Source organism: Tribolium castaneum, chromosome 6, assembly GCF_031307605.1.
Source record: "Tribolium castaneum strain GA2 chromosome 6, icTriCast1.1, whole genome shotgun sequence".
In the NCBI taxonomy this organism is placed as follows: domain Eukaryota; kingdom Metazoa; phylum Arthropoda; class Insecta; order Coleoptera; family Tenebrionidae; genus Tribolium; species Tribolium castaneum.
The window spans coordinates 6,032,241-6,050,515 of NC_087399.1; the positions used below are offsets into that span (position 1 = coordinate 6,032,241).

The 18,275-nt window shown below is 37.5% G+C and overlaps 5 protein-coding genes and 1 non-coding gene across 7 annotated transcripts; 2 read left to right on the forward strand and 4 right to left on the reverse strand.

The window, feature by feature from the left end:
* Window positions 1-151: 151 nt before the first annotated feature.
* On the reverse strand, window positions 152-4,352 carry Tcas_6927 (cys-loop ligand-gated ion channel subunit). Of its 2 annotated transcripts, NM_001109779.2 has the most exon segments (6): window positions 152-480; window positions 532-721; window positions 770-1,091; window positions 1,138-1,287; window positions 1,336-1,967; window positions 3,973-4,034. In NM_001109779.2, coding segments are annotated over 6 exon segments (1,605 nt in total). In that variant the 3' UTR covers window positions 152-231.
* Window positions 4,289-4,362, forward strand: Mir3875 (microRNA mir-3875). Its single transcript, NR_038729.1, has one exon. It is a non-coding gene; the product is annotated as a microRNA mir-3875 (primary transcript).
* A 1,592-nt stretch (window positions 4,363-5,954) lies between these two features.
* Tcas_11340 (cys-loop ligand-gated ion channel subunit) lies at window positions 5,955-8,334 on the reverse strand. The gene is given in 7 exon segments (NM_001109778.1): window positions 5,955-6,155; window positions 6,205-6,367; window positions 6,421-6,742; window positions 6,790-6,951; window positions 7,001-7,313; window positions 7,366-7,531; window positions 8,267-8,334. Coding segments are annotated over 7 exon segments (1,395 nt in total).
* A 347-nt stretch (window positions 8,335-8,681) lies between these two features.
* On the reverse strand, window positions 8,682-13,408 carry LOC103313955 (uncharacterized protein). The gene is made up of 2 exons (XM_008198593.3): window positions 13,188-13,408; window positions 8,682-11,126 (listed from the first exon to the last, which is right to left on the reverse strand). The coding sequence occupies exons 1-2, from the start codon at window positions 13,214-13,216 to the stop codon at window positions 8,816-8,818; spliced, it is 2,340 nt and encodes a 779-aa protein (XP_008196815.2). The 5' UTR covers window positions 13,217-13,408; the 3' UTR covers window positions 8,682-8,815.
* Window positions 13,409-13,612: 204 nt separating this feature from the next.
* On the forward strand, window positions 13,613-14,558 carry LOC663388 (uncharacterized). Its single transcript, XM_971358.5, has 2 exons — window positions 13,613-13,777; window positions 13,825-14,558. Exons 1-2 carry the CDS (start codon window positions 13,751-13,753, stop codon window positions 14,275-14,277), a joined length of 480 nt encoding a protein of 159 aa, XP_976451.1. The 5' UTR covers window positions 13,613-13,750; the 3' UTR covers window positions 14,278-14,558.
* A 2,264-nt stretch (window positions 14,559-16,822) lies between these two features.
* On the reverse strand, window positions 16,823-18,165 carry LOC663409 (zinc finger protein 267). The gene is made up of 2 exons (XM_008198592.3): window positions 18,031-18,165; window positions 16,823-17,984 (listed from the first exon to the last, which is right to left on the reverse strand). Exons 1-2 carry the CDS (start codon window positions 18,148-18,150, stop codon window positions 16,833-16,835), a joined length of 1,272 nt encoding a protein of 423 aa, XP_008196814.2. The 5' UTR covers window positions 18,151-18,165; the 3' UTR covers window positions 16,823-16,832.
* Between the last annotated feature and the right edge of the window lie 110 nt (window positions 18,166-18,275).

The following is an 18,275-nucleotide window of genomic DNA, read 5'->3' on the forward strand; positions in this document are numbered from 1 at the left end:
CAAGTCACGTGAAAATTATTTGTTTAAAATATGTAGAAAATTATTATTTGGAAAGGCTTGTGTGCGTGTTAATTACGTTTGTGCAAATATTTTAATTTTTGTGCGACAATATTTGTGATAAATGTTGGGCACTATAAAATCATAGACGGCGTTGAAAAAACTTTTTATTGAAAAAGCAATAAATAAGGGTGAGACAGAAGACTAGAATAAATACAAAAGTGAGGCCAAAGTTTACAGAATGTAAACAAAAGTCCAATACATGATGTTAAAAATGAGAAAACCGAGCGGGAACACGATTCTTGATTTCCTGTCGATCCAGTTGGCCACTTCGTGGGGCGTCATAGTGTGCCATGCTTGCGTTTGTGGTTTGTTTCTGGTGGTATCGGGCACCGGGATGGTGGTAACACTGTCCTCGCCGCCGATCAAGTCATCGTTGCTTTGCGTTGTGATGGTTGGTACCTTCATACTGGCGGGAAAACTCTACAATTTGAATTATAACCACAAATTTACCAAAACGAAAGAAATAGTTACATGAACTGTCAAATAATTATTATGTGACTCTTTACTTCCGTTTTCGCTTCCGTTTAAGCTCGTACATGACTGGGTTTTGTACAAACTATTGACAGACTCAGCTTTTCGCAATTGTTTTCTTGCCAGACTTGGCGTAAGGGCGCCTTTAAGGATGTGTTTACCGCTACGTTCCTTCAACTCCACTTTTTTCCTTTAAGTATTTTCTGGGTTAAAGTGTTGGCACACCTGTTAGACTTACTTGCGTCTCCAAATCACATTGACGAAGGCGAATTCCGCCATTGAACAAAATATGAAACAAGCGCAAGCTAGGAACCAAATCTCGCTTGCTTTGATGTATGACACTTTCGGTAAATTTTTATTAATTCCGCCGTTTAGTGTGATAAAAGCCAACATTGTGGAAGTGCCTAACGTGACACGAGGCGCTGACGCGTCGGCTTGCAGCCAAAAAGTCACCCAAGAAGTACAAACGAGGAGAATCGAGGGCAAAAAATAGTCCATGACGTAATAGCCAACTTCGCGTTTTAGTGTGAATTTGAAAACTAGTTCGCTGAAGTTGCCAACTGTAAACTACTGGTTACTTTTTTGGGGTTTTTGCGATTAACGTACCGAAAGCTCCGTTATTGAATGAGGCTGGTACTACAGTCTCCTGTGGTAAACTCCCACTGAGGACAAACTCGGTCAAATGCAAGTTTTTTGCGATTTTGACCGGATTGTTCTTATCCCAGTGTAGAATTAAGTTGGTAGTGTTGTACGTCCCTAAAATACAGTACCACCAACCTTGTTGTAACAAAGCCCCGAACTTACAGCTATCCCATCGCAAGTAACAATCTTGCGTGTCGAAAGGGAATTTTTGTAGATTCATCCAACAATAGAAAGTTGCGGTCATTCTGTACGAATAAACCACATCTCCTGTCGGTTTTATTAACACAAATACGTCTTTACCATCGATACCCATCACTCTGGCATCGCGTTCGTTACGTACCATGACATGGGGCACCCATATCTTGCTCCTGAGGAGTTCCTCCCCGATTAAATCCCCTCGTTGGGGAAACACATCCTTATATCTCAGTCTAGAGTCCTTGTACAAGTATTGTACCAACATATGGGCCTTAAATTGCAACTGATCGGCCGATTCTATATGGGTCAGGTCAATTTGCATATAAACGGGCAAGGGCCCCTCAGTTGGGGGCTTACTAAGCTTGTCATACCGACAAGGATTGGTTAAAATTGTAGTCAGTTGGTCCTGGCTTAAAGAACTCATACTGGGTTTCAAGACCGGACAATCGGGTTCGCTAGGATTAGGTTCGACTGTAGTTGGTGTCGTTTGCGGCAAAGTGTTTGTTTTAATTAGGTCCGTTTCGTTGATAATTAGGCTCTCAGCGGGCGTTATTTTCGGGTCTTTTGAAGCTAAGGTTGTTGAAATTGGTGGTGAAGTACTGGAAAAATAGGGGATTTTGGCGCAAAATTGGTTTTACTGTTAAAAAAATAAATACCTTTATCAAAATTGGTATCACACTGTGTGATACTAAAGCATTTAAAGTTTGCGTTATAAAGATTTATTCTTGGAATACCTTCTACAGGTGAATAAGTAAATTGGTGCAATTTAATGAAGCTTAAAAATATCGAAAAATACAAGATGTTTATTTAATCCAAGCAAATTTATTATAGGTTACTTTTTTAATTTTGTTTTTTTCTTCTGTTTCTAATGATGACGTATTTAATTTTTTGTTATAAGAACTTATAAATCAGTTGAATGCTTTTATGCCGTTAACGTTTGTTTCAGTTTTATTTAATAAGATGTACCTAATGAAAACATAAAAAGTCAAATACTATTTTTTTTCTTACGTTCTTAGACTTTGCCCCGAAGTAATTTTTTGGAAACAATTGGTTTTAGGGACTTCAGACAAAAATATTTCTAAAGAAGAAAGACACCCTTAGGTTTCTCTTGTATTGGATCTTTAATTTTTGGCAAGTGTTCATTACAAAAGCATAAAAAATAATATCTTATTTTTGACGCCATCAGTAAAATTTATTAAAACAAAAAATTTTGATTATTTTTTTTATTTTGTTTTCCCAGTTGTCGAATTTATTAGTCTGTTAATTGTTTTTGTTTTTTTTATAAGACTTATCTGTTTAATGTTGTAAGACCTATCTTTTTCGGTAACTAAACTCAAAAAAAACATTATAGTATGAATTTAAAATTTTTAAAGAGCTATTAGCTGTTTCAAAACTATAAAAACGCCAACGTTGCATTTTCTCTCAACATTAACTGTTATGAATTATTCATGCATTTCAAAAAAATGTAATTTATAGTCCCAATGAGAGATCTAATCATTAATAACTATTTTACAATTTTATCAATCTTATTTAAAAAAAATATTCGGTAAAATGCGACGTTGGCGTTTTCATAGTTTTGAAACAGCTAATACATCTTGTGAAAAACTTATATGTTAGCTGAAGGTCTTTTATACCGAAGAAAGAATTAGAAACTTTGAATTACTCTCTAAAAAAAATATTTTACGACGATGTATTAGCACATCTATTGTTAATGTTAATGTTACATAAAAAAGTTAAGTACTGAAATTAGGAATCTTAAATTGTCCGTTGTGGGGAGTGTCCACTAATGGGAAATGAAAATTTTAATATAGGTTTTGTTACGTTCCTACACAAATGTCCGTTGTGAAGAGGTGTCCGTTATTCGGAGGTGTCCTTTAAGAAAGGTTTCACTGTATAATTTCTCTTCAGAGTTTTTCTGTAGATGTGTTACATTTATTATAGTAAAAGAAAAGATTATGTAGTTTTAGGAATTACTCCTTTATAATAATTTTTTATTTTAAGTAAACAATTTTTTGACAGAGATTAATGTAATCGTCCATTTCGTGCAAGAAGTTATTTTTGCATATTCTATCATTATTTATACTTAAATATTCATATCCTGTGCTACAACAAGAACTTAAAATTCAGGAAATGTAAATATGCTGTAGCATTACAAAAAAATACAAGATTTAGGTCAAACATTAATACCTTCAAGACGGTATTTTAGAAAAGACTATTTAAAAGAAATTATTGGAGGAATTTTAGTGGGCCATTAGTGGTCTAATGTATAGAAAATTAAATGTCACAAGTCTTGCTTAATTATTACGAAAACTAGAAAAAAAATTAAGAGCCCTACTCATAAAATTATTAAATAAACTAGGTGAATTGTTAGTTTTTTGACCTTTATGTGAGAGTGAATCTTGCAAATATTTCTAATTAGACACGAGACAATTAAACCACTTCTTCGGCCCCATTAATTAGAAAGAGAGAGTGGACGCTCCTAACTCACGTGAGGAATAATTAACTTTTACTAATACCGTGATTTATAGCCTTTTGTTCGCCGAGAAATTAAAGCCGTTATCACATGACTCACCCTTTATAAAATATAAAAAAAATTGCACTCACCTAATCACCCAGTCATAAACGAGGCAAAAAAAACAAATTGTCACAAGCCGCCACTTTAGCATTTTCAAGCCACGCACAAAACAATAAACTAAGATGATCCAAGGTTATTTAAACTCTTATACCCCGTTATCACGGCCGCTTTAAACTATATGTTTATGCAGACCACAATCAAACGTACAATCCGCACTCGTACTACCTTTCAGTCAGACACACCGGAATAAATTGCCCTCAAACAGCGAGAGAGGAATCCCCCAAGGGTCAGCTTATCGGCCAATGCTGTTGCATCAAAAACCGGAAATGCCTCAATCGAGAAAAACACTTGCGTCTTTAGCTCAATAAATATTAGAGGTGCTTTATTTGGGCCAATATTTGCGCTAGATAGCGCGTATTTAGGTTGCACTGCCGTTTGTTTGTTTTGTTTTTGAATTTTTTTCATTGTCGATGCGACTTTGGCAACATTTGCGAATTTATATTCATTGGTTGTCTCACCTTCACTTTGCGACACGTACAAACATCATTTGGACTAAGTCGGACCGTTGCGTAAGAATTTGGCCAAATTTGGACGTTACGTGTTTCCCTCAAAAAGCAAAATTTGTAAAGAAATGGCAAAAATTTAAATTCGGGCGGCAAGTCGCAAATGACAATGATGCGGCCTCCACCAATCAGCGGCGACGTGAGGTAATTTACCAATTTATGAATGTTAATTGTGACGTCATGCGTGCGTAAGGTTGGCCATAAAACACAAAATGCCGTTTGGGATTTTCTCTCTAAATATTTGGCAACGTCAATTGACTTTAATCCAGGATATGGCCAGAATATACAGGCTATTCAGTCTAAACCCCACATTACAAGTATCAAAAGTTCTGATAATTATATTATGAAAATATTTTCAACATGGCGGCACTTCCGATTATCCCGGAAGTCGATATTAACTTTCTTATTTTAAATAGGAAGATATGCTTTTACCTACTTTTTAGATAACTCGAGTTATTTCATAGGGATTTTCATCAGCTTTCCCGAATTGGTAACTTGTAATGTCAAGTTGTTTGGCGTTACATTCAGATTTTTTGTGTTTTGTCGTTTTGTGCTATTTTTTTGTACGTTTGTACTAAATGTCATTTGGTTTAGCTGAAGTAGTTTTGGCTTTCGTTAATTGGTTGTTTTACAAAAAAAACTTAATGCATCTTCATTACTGTCTTCAAAAAATTGCTTACCTGTCATATCAAAAAAATAATAAGGCAATATTTAAGTAGACTATCGACATTCCAAAAAAATATATTTAACTTCTTTTCTATAATTTACTTTTTACAGGCATTATTTCTAACTTAGAGAGATCATTTTAGGTCACTCTCCCCTACCTAGATTTTGCCGTTTTCGAAACATTTAGGGTTTTTTTTTTATTTCAAAAATCTTATTTGGACAATTGAAAAAGTTTATATCTTTCCTTAAGTGTGTTCAAAATTGGTAAATAGTTTACAAACTATAAAATCTTAACGTTATTTTTGGATTTTTTTTTTCATTTTTAATTTTTTTCATTTTTTTTTTTTTCATCATTATTAGAATAATGTGGGGTTTAGACGGAACAGCCTGTATAGTGCCATAAAACGATTAATTTGTCAGTTGGTAGATACTGTAAATCAAAAATACTTGGCGTGATTGACGATACGTCAGTTTTTGCGTCAAATTGACAATTTTCTCGGGTTTTGACGATCTAGGTATTAAAAATGACTCAGTTGGCTTAGTTTCAAAATGTCATGAAATAAAACAACAGTTTTTATTTATTTTTATTCACCGAAACATAACAATTCAATTAAATAAATTTTTGCAATATCAAGATCAGATAGGAACATCTTTATTCTTAAACAAACAAATAAATATCAAGGCACACTTGTTAGCACAGACACGTCAGTTAATTCGTCAAAACACTACACGCATACCAACGGTCGATAATTTCACCATAAATCAATCAATCGACCATAAAATTAACCGTAATATACAAACACCCAGTAGAGTATATTAAAAATGAGGAAAATGAGTGGGAAGACAATTCGCGCCTTCCTGTCGATCCAAATGGCGACCTCTTGCGGCGTCATTTTCGTCCAAGTGAAAACTTGTTCGTCTTCCGGCATTGGAATAACACTATGACTGCTGTCTAAACTATCAATGCCATTCTTGTAACATCCCTGAAACGCCAAAGTCACGTCGTAGCTTAATTCACTCCCCACCACTTACATTCTCACAGGGCGTGGCCACGTCCAAGCTGGAATTTGATTGGGTCAAAGTGGCCACTGACAGACTTGACTCGTGCTTGCGCAAGTGTTTCCTGGCAACGCTTGGCATCACGGCCGCTTTGATTATGTACTTCTGTTTGGGTTTTTTCAACTCGATTATTTTCCTACAATTACGTATATCATTTTTTTTTTGATAAAATGGATGAACGGGGCTTACTTGCGCCTCCAAATGACGTTAACAAACGCGAATTCTGCCAACGAAAAGAAAATGAAGCAAGAAACCCCCAAAAACCAAATATCGCTAGCTTTGATATATGACACTTTGGGTATGTCTTTGCTCATACCCAAGTGCAGGGTGATGAAAGCTACGACTGTGGTGGCCCCCAGGGTGGCTCGTGGGGGCCCCGCGTCCGCTTGGAGCCAGAATGTGACCCAAGCAGTGCATACTAGCAAATAAGAGGGAATGAAGAAATCAAGTAGGTAATAACCGATGTCTCTATGGAAACGAAATTTAATCACGAGCTCGCTGAAGCTGCCAACTGAAAAACACAATTTGACTTTTTGTGGCGCGGGTGGTAATAGCGACCTTGATCCGACATGTCCCTATTTTGATAAGGCCCATCGTTGGTCCCGGTATCACATTTAATTTCATCGACAATAAATTCGGTAAAGTGTAAATTATCAGAAACGTTCAACGACTCCGACTTTTTGTTCCATTCTAATAGTAGGTTGGTACTATTGTACGACCCTAAAATTGCCACTAATGACTGGCGCATTGTTAAAGGGTGCCAACTTACAATCGCTGAAAATAAGGGTGCACTTTTGCGTGTCAAACGGGAATTTTTTCAAATCCATCCAACAATAGAATTTTGACACCATTTTGTACGTATATGTCACTAGACCTGTCTTATCTATGGACACCAAGTCTTCTTTTTTTTCAACTTGAACTATAGTCGTCTCCTCTTGGTCCTTGAGGAGGATATTTGGGGTCCAAATTTTGGCTTTGAGGGTTTCATCGCCTAATATTAGAGATCTTTTCGGAGAAATATCCTCAAATTTGAGATTACTATCTAAATAAGTACATTTTACGGTCATGTACGCCGTAAATTGCTAAAATGATTGAAATAGTGTCACGTGATAGGTACGTCCAAAGCCCACTCACAGATTGTGACGCTTCCAAGTGATTGATGTCAACATTGACAATCACACCAAAGGGAGTGCTTGTGTTAGGTCTCACATATTTGTCATAACGCAGCGGATTTGTCAAATAATCAATAAACTGGTCTTGAGACAAGTCGTCACAGTTTGTGCCATCGCAGTCGCCCACTCTGTAAAATGTCAATTTTCGTTTACATTGCCCACTGGGATGACAAATTTTTGCACAACCTCGTGTTAATCTAGTTCTAATTTGATTAATTCGGAAAACAAAAAATGTTTGCGGAATGTGTTAACGTATTTAGAAATGTTGATCCACTTAATTAAGTGATCTAATTTTTTGGAAAAATAAATTTGGTGGCCCGATGGGCTATAGTAACTGGTGCTAAATTGTAATCACTTTGATAATAACCGATAAAAACCGGTTCACGAATAAAAATGTTGAATTAGTGATTACAAATGTTAATCTTGACATCGGGAAACATATGCAAAATTTTAAAATGGGACGCCTTATCTCGCATTGATTAGAAAATAAAAAATGATGGATTTTTTTGTCTTTAAGGAAATATGTAGAGGGTGTTCCAAGTTTTGTGGGTGTTTCAAGTAAAAAAATAAATTAATAATTGGTACTTTGATTATTAAGGCCTTGTTGTGAAATATTAAAAACCAATTTTGAGAAAAAAGTCAAGTTATTGGCGTATTTCCTATAAGGTAGAATTCCTTATATTTTAGGGCTGAAATAAAATTATGCGAAAGTTGAATAATTAACGTTTTAATATTTAAGATTAAAAAAAATGCTTCGGCCATAAAACTTGAAAGACCCTGTATAATATAAAACAAGATGCTTTAAGACGTAAGAACACTGATTAGAAGGGGAAAATCAATAATGAGTTTTTTTTAATACTGACCCATCATAGTCGGCTTCTCCTTCAATCACTAAAAGCGCTAATACCAAGACTAGAACTGCACTAGTCATACTTTTACGAAATTTTTTTCAAAACTGTTCCCAAGATTGTGTTTGTTCTTTTATATCTTCTGAACTAAATCTAAGTTTATCAAAACATTATCAAATCAACTAATTATCACTTCAGATCTTGCGAAAACACGAAAACTTCCACGAAAAAATTGGTGCAACCACGACCAGAGTATTGAAATGTCTGATGTTTATATTTTGGAAAAAGTATTTTAACTATTAATTGTGATCCTTGTCTTATCTCATACTCGACACTATCACGCTATTGTAGAAACGATGATCTACTTGATACGGCTTAAGAACTCGAATAGATCCAGACTTGGAAGGGTGAGGGTTAAATAACACTCGACTAATCATGAAACGATTTAATTGAAAAAACAAATGTTTAAATCACACTGACTCAATTATTTGACAATGACGTTACTTAAACAAGTCAAGAACTCACTAAAAACAATACCGATAATGACAAAACCCAACAAGACATTCACATGTTTTTTATATGGGGCTGCATACAATTGATAGTATATGTAACGAAATGCAAGTCTTGCAACAACTGGGTTAAGCGCTTGAAGTGTCTCTCAGTGTAGGGCAAAGCGCCCTCAACGGTCCCACCCAAGCCCACGGGCTTAAAATCCCCACTCTGCAACTCCCCTAACAGTATATTCAAGACAAGTTGTGCCGATTGACAGTTCCGACTGTTGGTATTCCAAGTCGTGGCACACTTGAGCAGCGCCTCCTTCTGCTCATTCTTCAACCCCTTCACAGCGTCGGCGAGTCCAGTCGTCTCACCCTTGCGTATAATCCCTTGAACGATCTTTAGGACTTGCAAGGGCCGGTCAAGCTTCAAGGCCAACTTTAGCGCTTTCAAAAGCTCGTCATTTTGCAAATAATTGGCCAATTTTTGCTGTTGCAACGCCTCCTCTTCTTCCTCCTTCAACCTCTGCAACTTCCTTTCCTCCGTCACGTCCTTCCACTTGATGAGGAGCGAATCCGACCCTCCCGTCACCACCCCACTTTCGTCCTTTCGCACCGCCATGGCCCAGATCCGCCCTTCGTGCTGTTCGAAGGTTCCGACACATTCGGAACTCTTCACACTGAAGAGTTTGAGGAGGCCGTCGGCCCCCGCACTCAAAATCTGCATCCCGTTTGAGAGGAACTCAGCTTTGAGGACACTCGAGTCGTGACCTTCGAGCGTTTTGAGGCAGTTGAGGTCAGCCACTGACCACAGTTTGATCATACAGTCGGCCGAAGAGGTTACGACGACTTGATCAACTGGCGAGAATTTCACTGACCAGACCCCACGTTTATGCCCTTTGAGCGTCCCCACGAAGGTTAAACTATCAGTCCAGAGCTTGGCGGTTTTGTCTTGGGAGGCCGTGGCTATGATCTTGTCATTCGGAGAGACGGACACACAATTGATGTCTTTCTGGTGCGCAATTTCTGTCTTGGTACAGTTTAGGATGGTACCACTGGTTGGCTTCTTCGGGACTTCCCAGACTTTGAGGCAAGTGTCTTGACTGACACTTACCATAAAGTCGTTGATATTACTGAAGGTGACCGAACCCACGGAACCCGTGTGTCTTAGACCGGTACCAACGCACGACATTATGGCACCATCAAGTGACCATAGACATATCTTGTTATCTTTACCACCAGAAAGCATAAGGTTGGGGTTAGCCCTACTAGTGGCTAAGGTCAAGACAATGTCACTGTGACCTTTCAGTAACTGACAGTTCATGTCAGAATTGTCGTACAGTTTGATATCGCACGAATTCGTGGCCACGGCCAAATGCGAGTCACTTTTGCCAACGAAACAAATATCAAGAATCTCATCAGAGAAGCCTATGAATTGCTTCAAACAAACGAACGACTTGAGTATATGTAAAATAATGTTATGGTCGGCTGTGATCACAGCCAACGTTTTGTCCTCATCACCTAGCAACAGCTTCGTGATGGCCAACCCGCCATCTTGCGCTTTACTAACTAGGGAATTTTGCTGCTTGTATATTTCTTTCGAGTTGGTAACGTCCCACACTCGTACCAACCCATTTTCACCACCGGACGCCACATAAACACAGTCAGGGTCCGACTTAAAGTCGGGTAATTTAAATTTCTCGGGTAACTTGACTATGACTTCCACTGCTTCGTACAAAGGTATAGTCCTTAAGGCTTTGATTTGGTTAAACTTCCATAGAATTATAACCTTATCGCGGCCTGACGTCACAAAGTGTTTGGCATCATTGGCGAACACGAGTGACGTCACTTTACTGAAATGCGCATTGTAGCCAATCAACGCCTCGCCTTTGCTTAAGCCCCACGACAGGATCCTCCCATCGTCCCCACTCCCAAAAATAACACTTTCGATTGGGTGGAATTCCACTATGTTAACCACGCCTTGGCACCCTTTCAGGTGCAAAGTGCAAGTCTGGTGGTCCAAGTCCCATATTCGCACACTTCCATCCGAACCACCACTTGCCAGTAAATTGTCTTTGAGGGTTAGTTTTGCGATAGGTCCCTTGTGGATGTATTTCCACATTTTGACAAGTTGGCCTTGTCCATTCCATAATTTTAAAAGACCGCTTTTGTGTGACGAAATGATTCTTTCGCCATCGGTTGTAAAAGTCTGAATTGTGTCACAATCCTCGCCATTTTCTTCGCCGATTGTTTGGCACACGACGCCATCTTGAATCTTCAAAAGCGTGACAGCTGAAGGCGTTTGACAGTAGATGGTGTCTTGATGCCACTCGATGTTGCCCCCTGTATAGAAAGCGCCATGTTTGGACTCGACTTCAAAACTGCAATTAGAAATTGGGGCGATAATTGATTGAAATAATAGTTGAAGGAATTTTTTAATTTATGGATCCCAATGTCGTCAAGTGATAGAGATTTCGGCAATACGCTGATAAATCTGTGATTTGATTTGATCGATTCAGATTTATTGGGCATTATCTTGAAAAACAATGATTAAATTATCGAATTATTTCCGTTATAGTTGCGACATTTCAAATTTGGAAAATCTAGGTTGCGATACAAAGCTAACTAGAGTTTTTTTTAAATCTCTCAAGTAGCTTGATTTTATCCGGCCAGTCCAGAGTTCTCGCAAAAATTGCACAATTGATCAAACGATAACTTATTAATGGAACCACTAGACCGCGAATAATTAGGTATGTGATATAAACATCCTTGAATATATCAATAATTGTCCAAATATAGCATTAGAATCAGAAAAATCTGAAAATCAAGCACGCTATGGATATAGTCCGAACCGCGCCATTCTTTTGTTTTTATTAGTTTTATCTATTTCTCCGCACACTAGACCCAAACCTTGGTCTATATCTGATAACAAATAAATGCATCTATTTCCATTGTTTACTAGAACAACAACCGAAGTTTTTTTTAGTGTCTCGGTTACGCCTTGTGTTGGGAAGTTTCCTCCTCAAATAAAACATTTGTTTATTTTGTAACTTTTATTAGAGTTTTTTTCTTTAATAAATCCCTACATACACAGTAATTACATGTGGAAAGATTGGCGGGATAGACAGAAGTTAGCGCCCTGTATCAAGCGTCCTTTTATAACGATTTATCAACAAATCGTAAAGGCGGCAACAAAGAAAAAATCCTAAACATAGATTGACAAATATGTACTCTACATTATAGTAATAATTTTATCAACACATAAAAACAAACAATCGTGTTATCGGTGATTACGTTAATTAAAATCGTCGTTTGCGTTGATTGACAGTAATAATGTCAGTCCAGTGCCAAAAAAGGGCCGTTGGGGGAGCTACGGGTCCGCACTCCGATGGAAGCTATGTATTGTGGTTTGAAACTTTGCTAAGTTTTGTTAGCAGATAATGTTTTTGTGGGTTGATTACCATTTAATTGTAGTTTTTTAACTCAACCAAATACATAAAAAAATACAGAATGCTTATCTGTCACAGTTTTTGCAATACATCGATTTTTTTGTTAAAATTCTCATTTGCAGAGATTTATTTAAAGTATCACAGGCCTAGAACCCTTTACGATGATTGATTATTTTACTTTGTATTCAATAACCGAAGGTTCGAAAAGTCTTCTATAATTTTCAAATTTGTCAACTGTCAAAATTCAAGGCTAGTATGATTTTTGCAAAATGGGTATCAAAAAACTCACTTTCAAATGGAACGTCTCTAGTTTCATAACGGAAATAAAAAAAATAGCGATATTTATGGTGATTTTTATCAAGATATCCTATACCTTTCTCTTACAGTTTTTGGAATAATCGCAAAAAACGGATTTAACTTGTAATTTTCATCGTTAATCAAGTAGGCCTTGTAAAATTGTCCACAATAATTGTTAAACTTCCACTTTTTATTTAATTTGTAACCAATTCATTATCGAATAAGCTCCCTAAATCCATTCTTTCTCCTGATTTGAAATTTTTGGAAATTGATGAGAAAGAAGTAAGTAACTTTATCATTTTCAACTTGTCCACTGTTTGGATCACAACAATTTCAGAAACTTGGCATTTTAATTATTTATTATAGTGCTTATTAAGCCGAAAAAATGTGTAACAGATCAATATTTTGTGAGTTATGACATTCATTTTCCGCAAATTTTCAAATTTCAATAATTAGTTTGGTTCAGAGCGTGACAAATTCACGATTTTGGGCCAATGTACAGACTTTATATGTATTACACCACATCACAATTTGATCACGTGACGTCAATGAGCCGACCTTTTTTGTGTAGTGGCCTTGGCATTTCCCAACAAACCGCATGTTTTAAACATAACCTTAAAACACTTGGAACATCAAACTCTTCCAGTTCCAAATAAAATAAAAAAGATTGTCTGATCCGCTTTTGCTGGTACTTACGCCTCTTTGAGCTTCACATTGGTGGTCATTTTAGGCAAATCCTTGATGAAAAAAAACCCAACTTCACAATTTTTTGCCAAAAATTTTAACACTACTTTTTACTTAGTCACGTAATGGAGTCAATTATCATAAATTGCACTAATTCCTTGCACAATTGTGTCCAAAAAATAACACTAAAGCACAACATGTGTTCTAACACTTGACAGTTGTTCCACCAAGCTGACGCGCCATGAGGTTGGCTCATTCTGTCGATTACGTAACAAGCAAAATATAACAAGTGATACACTTTGGGCTTGCAATAAATTAGCAAAAACAAGTCCATGGATCATTATTAGTGACCCTTTGGTGTTAAAAAGTGAGCTTTAACCCTGTAAAACACGTGAGTGTTGTTTTCGATCGCAGGTCGCTGTGACCGAACCAAACAATCGTCCGTCTCTCTCCCTCCCACGACAAATCCATCGCCCTCTCGCTCCAACTCCATGTTTTGGTCTTTGACATTTCACAGCTGGTGGATCGAATATCGACACAGAAACGTATGTAAACACTAGCTTTCCTCCACTTCAATGCAACCCGAAGACGTCGAAATCGAGGTAATTCCCCTTAAAGTAATCCCCCAAATCGAGGTTCGCCCTTTCAGTTGCCCTCCCCGTGCCTCAACGGCCTGGATTCCGCCCTCCAGCGGCTGGGGATGCTGGCCACGAGCGCGGACTCGCGCAGGGAGTACCTGAAGGAGATCCAGAGGAAGCCCTACTTGAATATGGTCCGGATCAACACCCGGTACGTCAGCAACGTGTCGATAGGGTTCCGGGTGCGCCCCCTGACGCCCCACGTGCGCTACAAACCGTACGCGATCCGCGAGAGGCACAGGACGCGCTCCGAGAATAACGATAGTGAGAACGATGCTAGTCTCGTTAAGGCCGTGGTTGACCAAGTGATCGAGGATTCCGTCGATTTGGCCCAGCTGAAGAAGGCCAAGTCGCTGGAAAGTATCGTGGCGGAGAGCGGCCCCGAGGTAGATCTGCACAATATTAGTTTTCCCGAATTAGAAGTTGTCTCGAATTGTATACAAAATTTGAAAGTCGTGGAGTGATTCCGGGCCGCACTCTGCCTACACTGCCTTTTTGCGATTTTTTTTTCTCCTTCTGTGGGGAGTTGGCCCGAGTGAACTCACTAAGTAGGTTAAGTTCAGCTTTTTCGATGCACTAACCACAGGAAGAACCAAAGAATTGTACAATCTGATGAGCATTGGGGACTGAAATTTACTAGTATTTGACTATTTGTAATTTGTATAGAAAATATTGTATAAGACGCGTTGAGCAAATTTATTCATTATTTATGTTGTCATTCTCTAAATAAAGAATCTTGAATCAGGTTTTGCCTCATTTCATTGGCCCTCGACCACTTTAAATGTCTAGTGACCAAATATCTATTATCTAACTCAGGTTTTTTTTCACAATATTTTGATAAAAGTTGCCAATAACACGTTATTATTCGCAAAATTGCTCAAAAATGGTTTGAAATCCAAGCCTTTTTTTGAGCTAAACACTGCTCTTGCTTTGATTTTCAAAGCTTGTTGAAAAATTCGCTCCCCAGGCAAAAATATTTATGTAAACAAATTCTTTATAACATATCGTTATCACTATTTACCTTTTGTAAGATTTTAAAAAAAATCATGTCATTTAATTCGTTTTTTGTTGGTGACATTTTTAAGCCTTCTTTATTTGAATGCTTGATGCCCATAGCAACGTGTTTTAAATTAATGTTTTCACTATTTTAAGACACGCTTCCCATAGTATCTAGGTATGTAACTCGCATACGCTCGTTGCATAACGACAGCCCTCGAACTTGAAGCTTGTGTTGTCGCACTCGTATTATTAATAACTATAAAAACACGCCGAAAATTTACCATATGCCAAGAATGATGTTTACCTTTTTCGAATGTTTATTAACGCACTGTTATTTTGTGCTGCATTTAAACTAAAAGCAATAAACCTACATGTATGTAGGATGTATGTAGGAAAAAAATCTAATATTAACCAAAACCAACCAAAAAATCGCCAAAGAATTAAAAATAGTGTAGTATTATTTTTACCAAACCACTCGCAATAATTTGATCAAAGTTGGTAATAAAACAAAGCAAGTCAAAAATAGTGTTTTTTACCTTTCTTCTTTAGGTTATAAGAATATTTGCCTTTTTAAACCTTTTGTGAGCTAAAAAATGCTTTTGCTTTGTGAAAGCTTTTCAACCTTGTTTTAAAATCACATCTTTGAGACATGTATTTGTATATATTTCACAAAATTTGTTCAAAAATATTCTGAAAATATGTAAACAAAATTTTTATAACGATATCTCTTTTAATAAGAAAGTTTTTTATTAATCCACCATAAAAATTATGTCACGATGATTTTAAAAGAACACCAGTATATTACAATTTTGTGGTAAACACTAATTTCTTTCGCTAAAATTGACTAAAACATGATCAAAATTGATCTGAAATAGTTATTTTCCTTTTTTTCTGAGTTAAAAACTCAGTTTACTTTGCCAGAGTTTGGTTAAACCTGACTGAAAAATGAAAATGATATTATTTTTCATTATTTGAAAACTATTACGCGTTTTTAGATCAGAAACTCGTAAAATTTCCTCAAAAACTTAGCCGAAAAATTTGTTGAAAAATGGTTTTATTTGTCTAAACCAGACTGAAAAATCATTAACTAATATTACTTTTGCTTTTTTGTGTTTTGTTGGCACGTTTATCTTCTAGAAACGCAATTATTTCACCAATTTTCGTTTAAAAGCCGAAGTTTTACCTAATTAAGATAAAAATATGCCTTTTTTGAGTATTTTACTCGATTTATAGAAAGCTAAATTAAAACTAATTGCGATGCTAAAAATTAACAACGCCAATTGACTAATCAAATTGCTTCAATTGAGTCACGTGATCAGTTAATCCCGCATTTAATTGCGAATTAAATTAATGACACTTTTTAAATTTAATTTGCAATTAAATGCGTGATTAACTGATCACGTGACCAAGTTGCACAAATGCGATTGGTCCATTTGCGTTGTTAACCTTTAACAACGAATTAAATTTAAACAAAGCCTTCTATAAACCGGCCCTTGGTATAAATTACGTTTTTAAAGTGATTCAGGTTTTGTTTTGCGAACTTTCGCTCAGACAGCCCTAGAAAACACCAAATTAATCTAATAAATACATTACCTTTGTAATGTATAAAAATGTGCTTTGCTTGCAATTATCCTTGTTTTTTTTCCAACTTTTGATTCGCTTTTCAGCAAGTAACCCAATAATTTCCCAAAATATTCCTTAAAATAATCCAAAAAATCGCCAAATTATGTCAAAAATGCTATGATTTTTGCCTTTTTCAATCCTTATTGAAGCATGCTTTAGAGCTGTGATAACTATTTTTTTTGCTTTTATTATTTAGTATTTTATTTTCGTAAGGTGACTACGAAGTTATTGTGGTTGTCCACAAAAAAATCATGTGATAAAATGTAAACACCTTTCCACGTTAATTATTTATAGGATTTGGATTAAGTTTGGGGTAAAATCTCGCCTAGATCCCTACTTTTATTCATACACAACACTGGGCGAGAGAAAAAATACCGTACTCACAACAAGCGTTAAATTAATTTTTATTTCGGGCGACGGCGCACACTTTCTTGTGCCTCAACAACTTGACCGCCTTTTCGCAGTCCTTCTCACAGTAGGGACAAAAATAGCCGTTGTGTTTCTTCAAGTGAAAAATAAGAGTCGACTTGTACTTGTACGCCTTAGAGCAAATCTCGCACACGTAGGGCGTAGCCACCGTGTGCGCCTTCTCATGCTGTTTGAGCCGATTTTTCGTCCGGAAGGCTCTTCCACACTCCTGGCACTTGAAATTAAACTCGTTCGAATGCAGGGCTTTATGCCCGTCCAAGTTCCTCTTATCCGAGAACGACTTGCCGCAATTTTTAAAATCGCAGACAAACGGCCGATCTTTCGTGTGCGTCCGCAAGTGCCTTTGCAACTTGCTGGGGGCCGGGAACGCGCTCGAGCAATATTTGCATTTATTACGACCGGCGTGAATTTTAAGATGGTTTGTTAAGTCGCATTTAATTGCGTACGATTTTTTGCAAATATCACAGATATAAGGGCGTATTTTGGTGTGTATGGCTATGTGGGCGTTGAGTGTGACCCTGCGTTTGAATTTTTTCTCGCAATGGGGGCACGGGAAGGTCTTTTGACTCGCAGGGGGCTTGCGTGATGGCTCGGCTTTCGCCTCGGCGAAATTCGGCTGGGGGGCGTAGTTCGAGTAGTCCAGCCCCACATTGGGGTAACTGAGGTCGGGGAACGTCTCTTGTTGGCAACTGTAATTGATCGCAGCCTCCTGGGGGTAGTTTGAGGAGTGCCTCAAAACGCCCGGCTCTTGGTAGAAATCATGAAACTTCTTCATCCCGTAATTGGGGTTCAAATAATCGAGATTCTCCGGCATGTAGTTCGCGTTTTCCACAATATCCAACATTTCGGGGCACGTCTCCAGGGGCAAAACTGACTCCTTGTATAAATCGATTTCGTTGCACTCGAGGTGCTCCAAGCCCCCCTTATTTGACACGATCACGCTCATTTTTTGCTGCGTGTAGTCGAGGATTGTCTCAGGGCCCCACTCTTGCCGGTTCATTAAAATCGACTCGAATTTCTGGTCAGTGGCGTGACATATCATTAGGAATTGATAAAAATCGTCCAGTTTTAACAAACAAGGGTTACACAACTGTTTCGGTTTGAAATCATCCTTGAAAAGCTGTTTTTGCATTAATAAAATGACATAACCCAACTTTTTACCCTACCTCCAACTTTAGACATTTTTTTATTTTATTCTCAATATCGTTGGGGCTCTTGGCCCAAATGAGGTGGCACGTGTCGCTGATTTGGCCACAAATGCGGCACGTGTTGTGACTCCACTGCATTTTTGGGTGCACCCCCAACTGACATAACCTCAATTTGGGACGCTGGGTTCAATGATTCAATCAATAAACCCCTCACAACTATAAATACGCATCATGGCACAAATGTAGGAAGTAAATAAATGAGA

Bases quoted from the DNA above. Each gene is read 5' to 3' on its own strand.
- LOC103313955 (XM_008198593.3), bottom strand. From the start codon at position 13,216: ATGACCACCAATGTGAAGCTCAAAGAGGC. The intron at 11,127-13,187 runs GTAAGTACCAGC...TTCTAATTGCAG, and splicing joins AATGTGAAGCTCAAAGAGGC to TTTTGAAGTCGAGTCCAAAC.
- LOC663409 (XM_008198592.3), bottom strand. From the start codon at position 18,150: ATGCAGTGGAGTCACAACACGTGCCGCATTTGTGGCCAAATCAGCGAC. The intron at 17,985-18,030 runs GTAGGGTAAAAA...ATGCAAAAACAG, and splicing joins AAAAATGTCTAAAGTTGGAG to CTTTTCAAGGATGATTTCAA.
- LOC663388 (XM_971358.5), top strand. From the start codon at position 13,751: ATGCAACCCGAAGACGTCGAAATCGAG. The intron at 13,778-13,824 runs GTAATTCCCCTT...TCGCCCTTTCAG, and splicing joins CCGAAGACGTCGAAATCGAG to TTGCCCTCCCCGTGCCTCAA.
- Tcas_6927 (XM_008198520.3), bottom strand. From the start codon at position 4,034: ATGCTAAAGTGGCGGCTTGTGACAATTTGTTTTTTTTGCCTCGTTTAT. The intron at 1,968-3,972 runs GTGAGTGCAATT...CTATTTTTCCAG, and splicing joins GTTTATGACTGGGTGATTAG to TACTTCACCACCAATTTCAA. The intron at 722-769 runs GTAAGTCTAACA...AAATACTTAAAG, and splicing joins AATGTGATTTGGAGACGCAA to GAAAAAAGTGGAGTTGAAGG.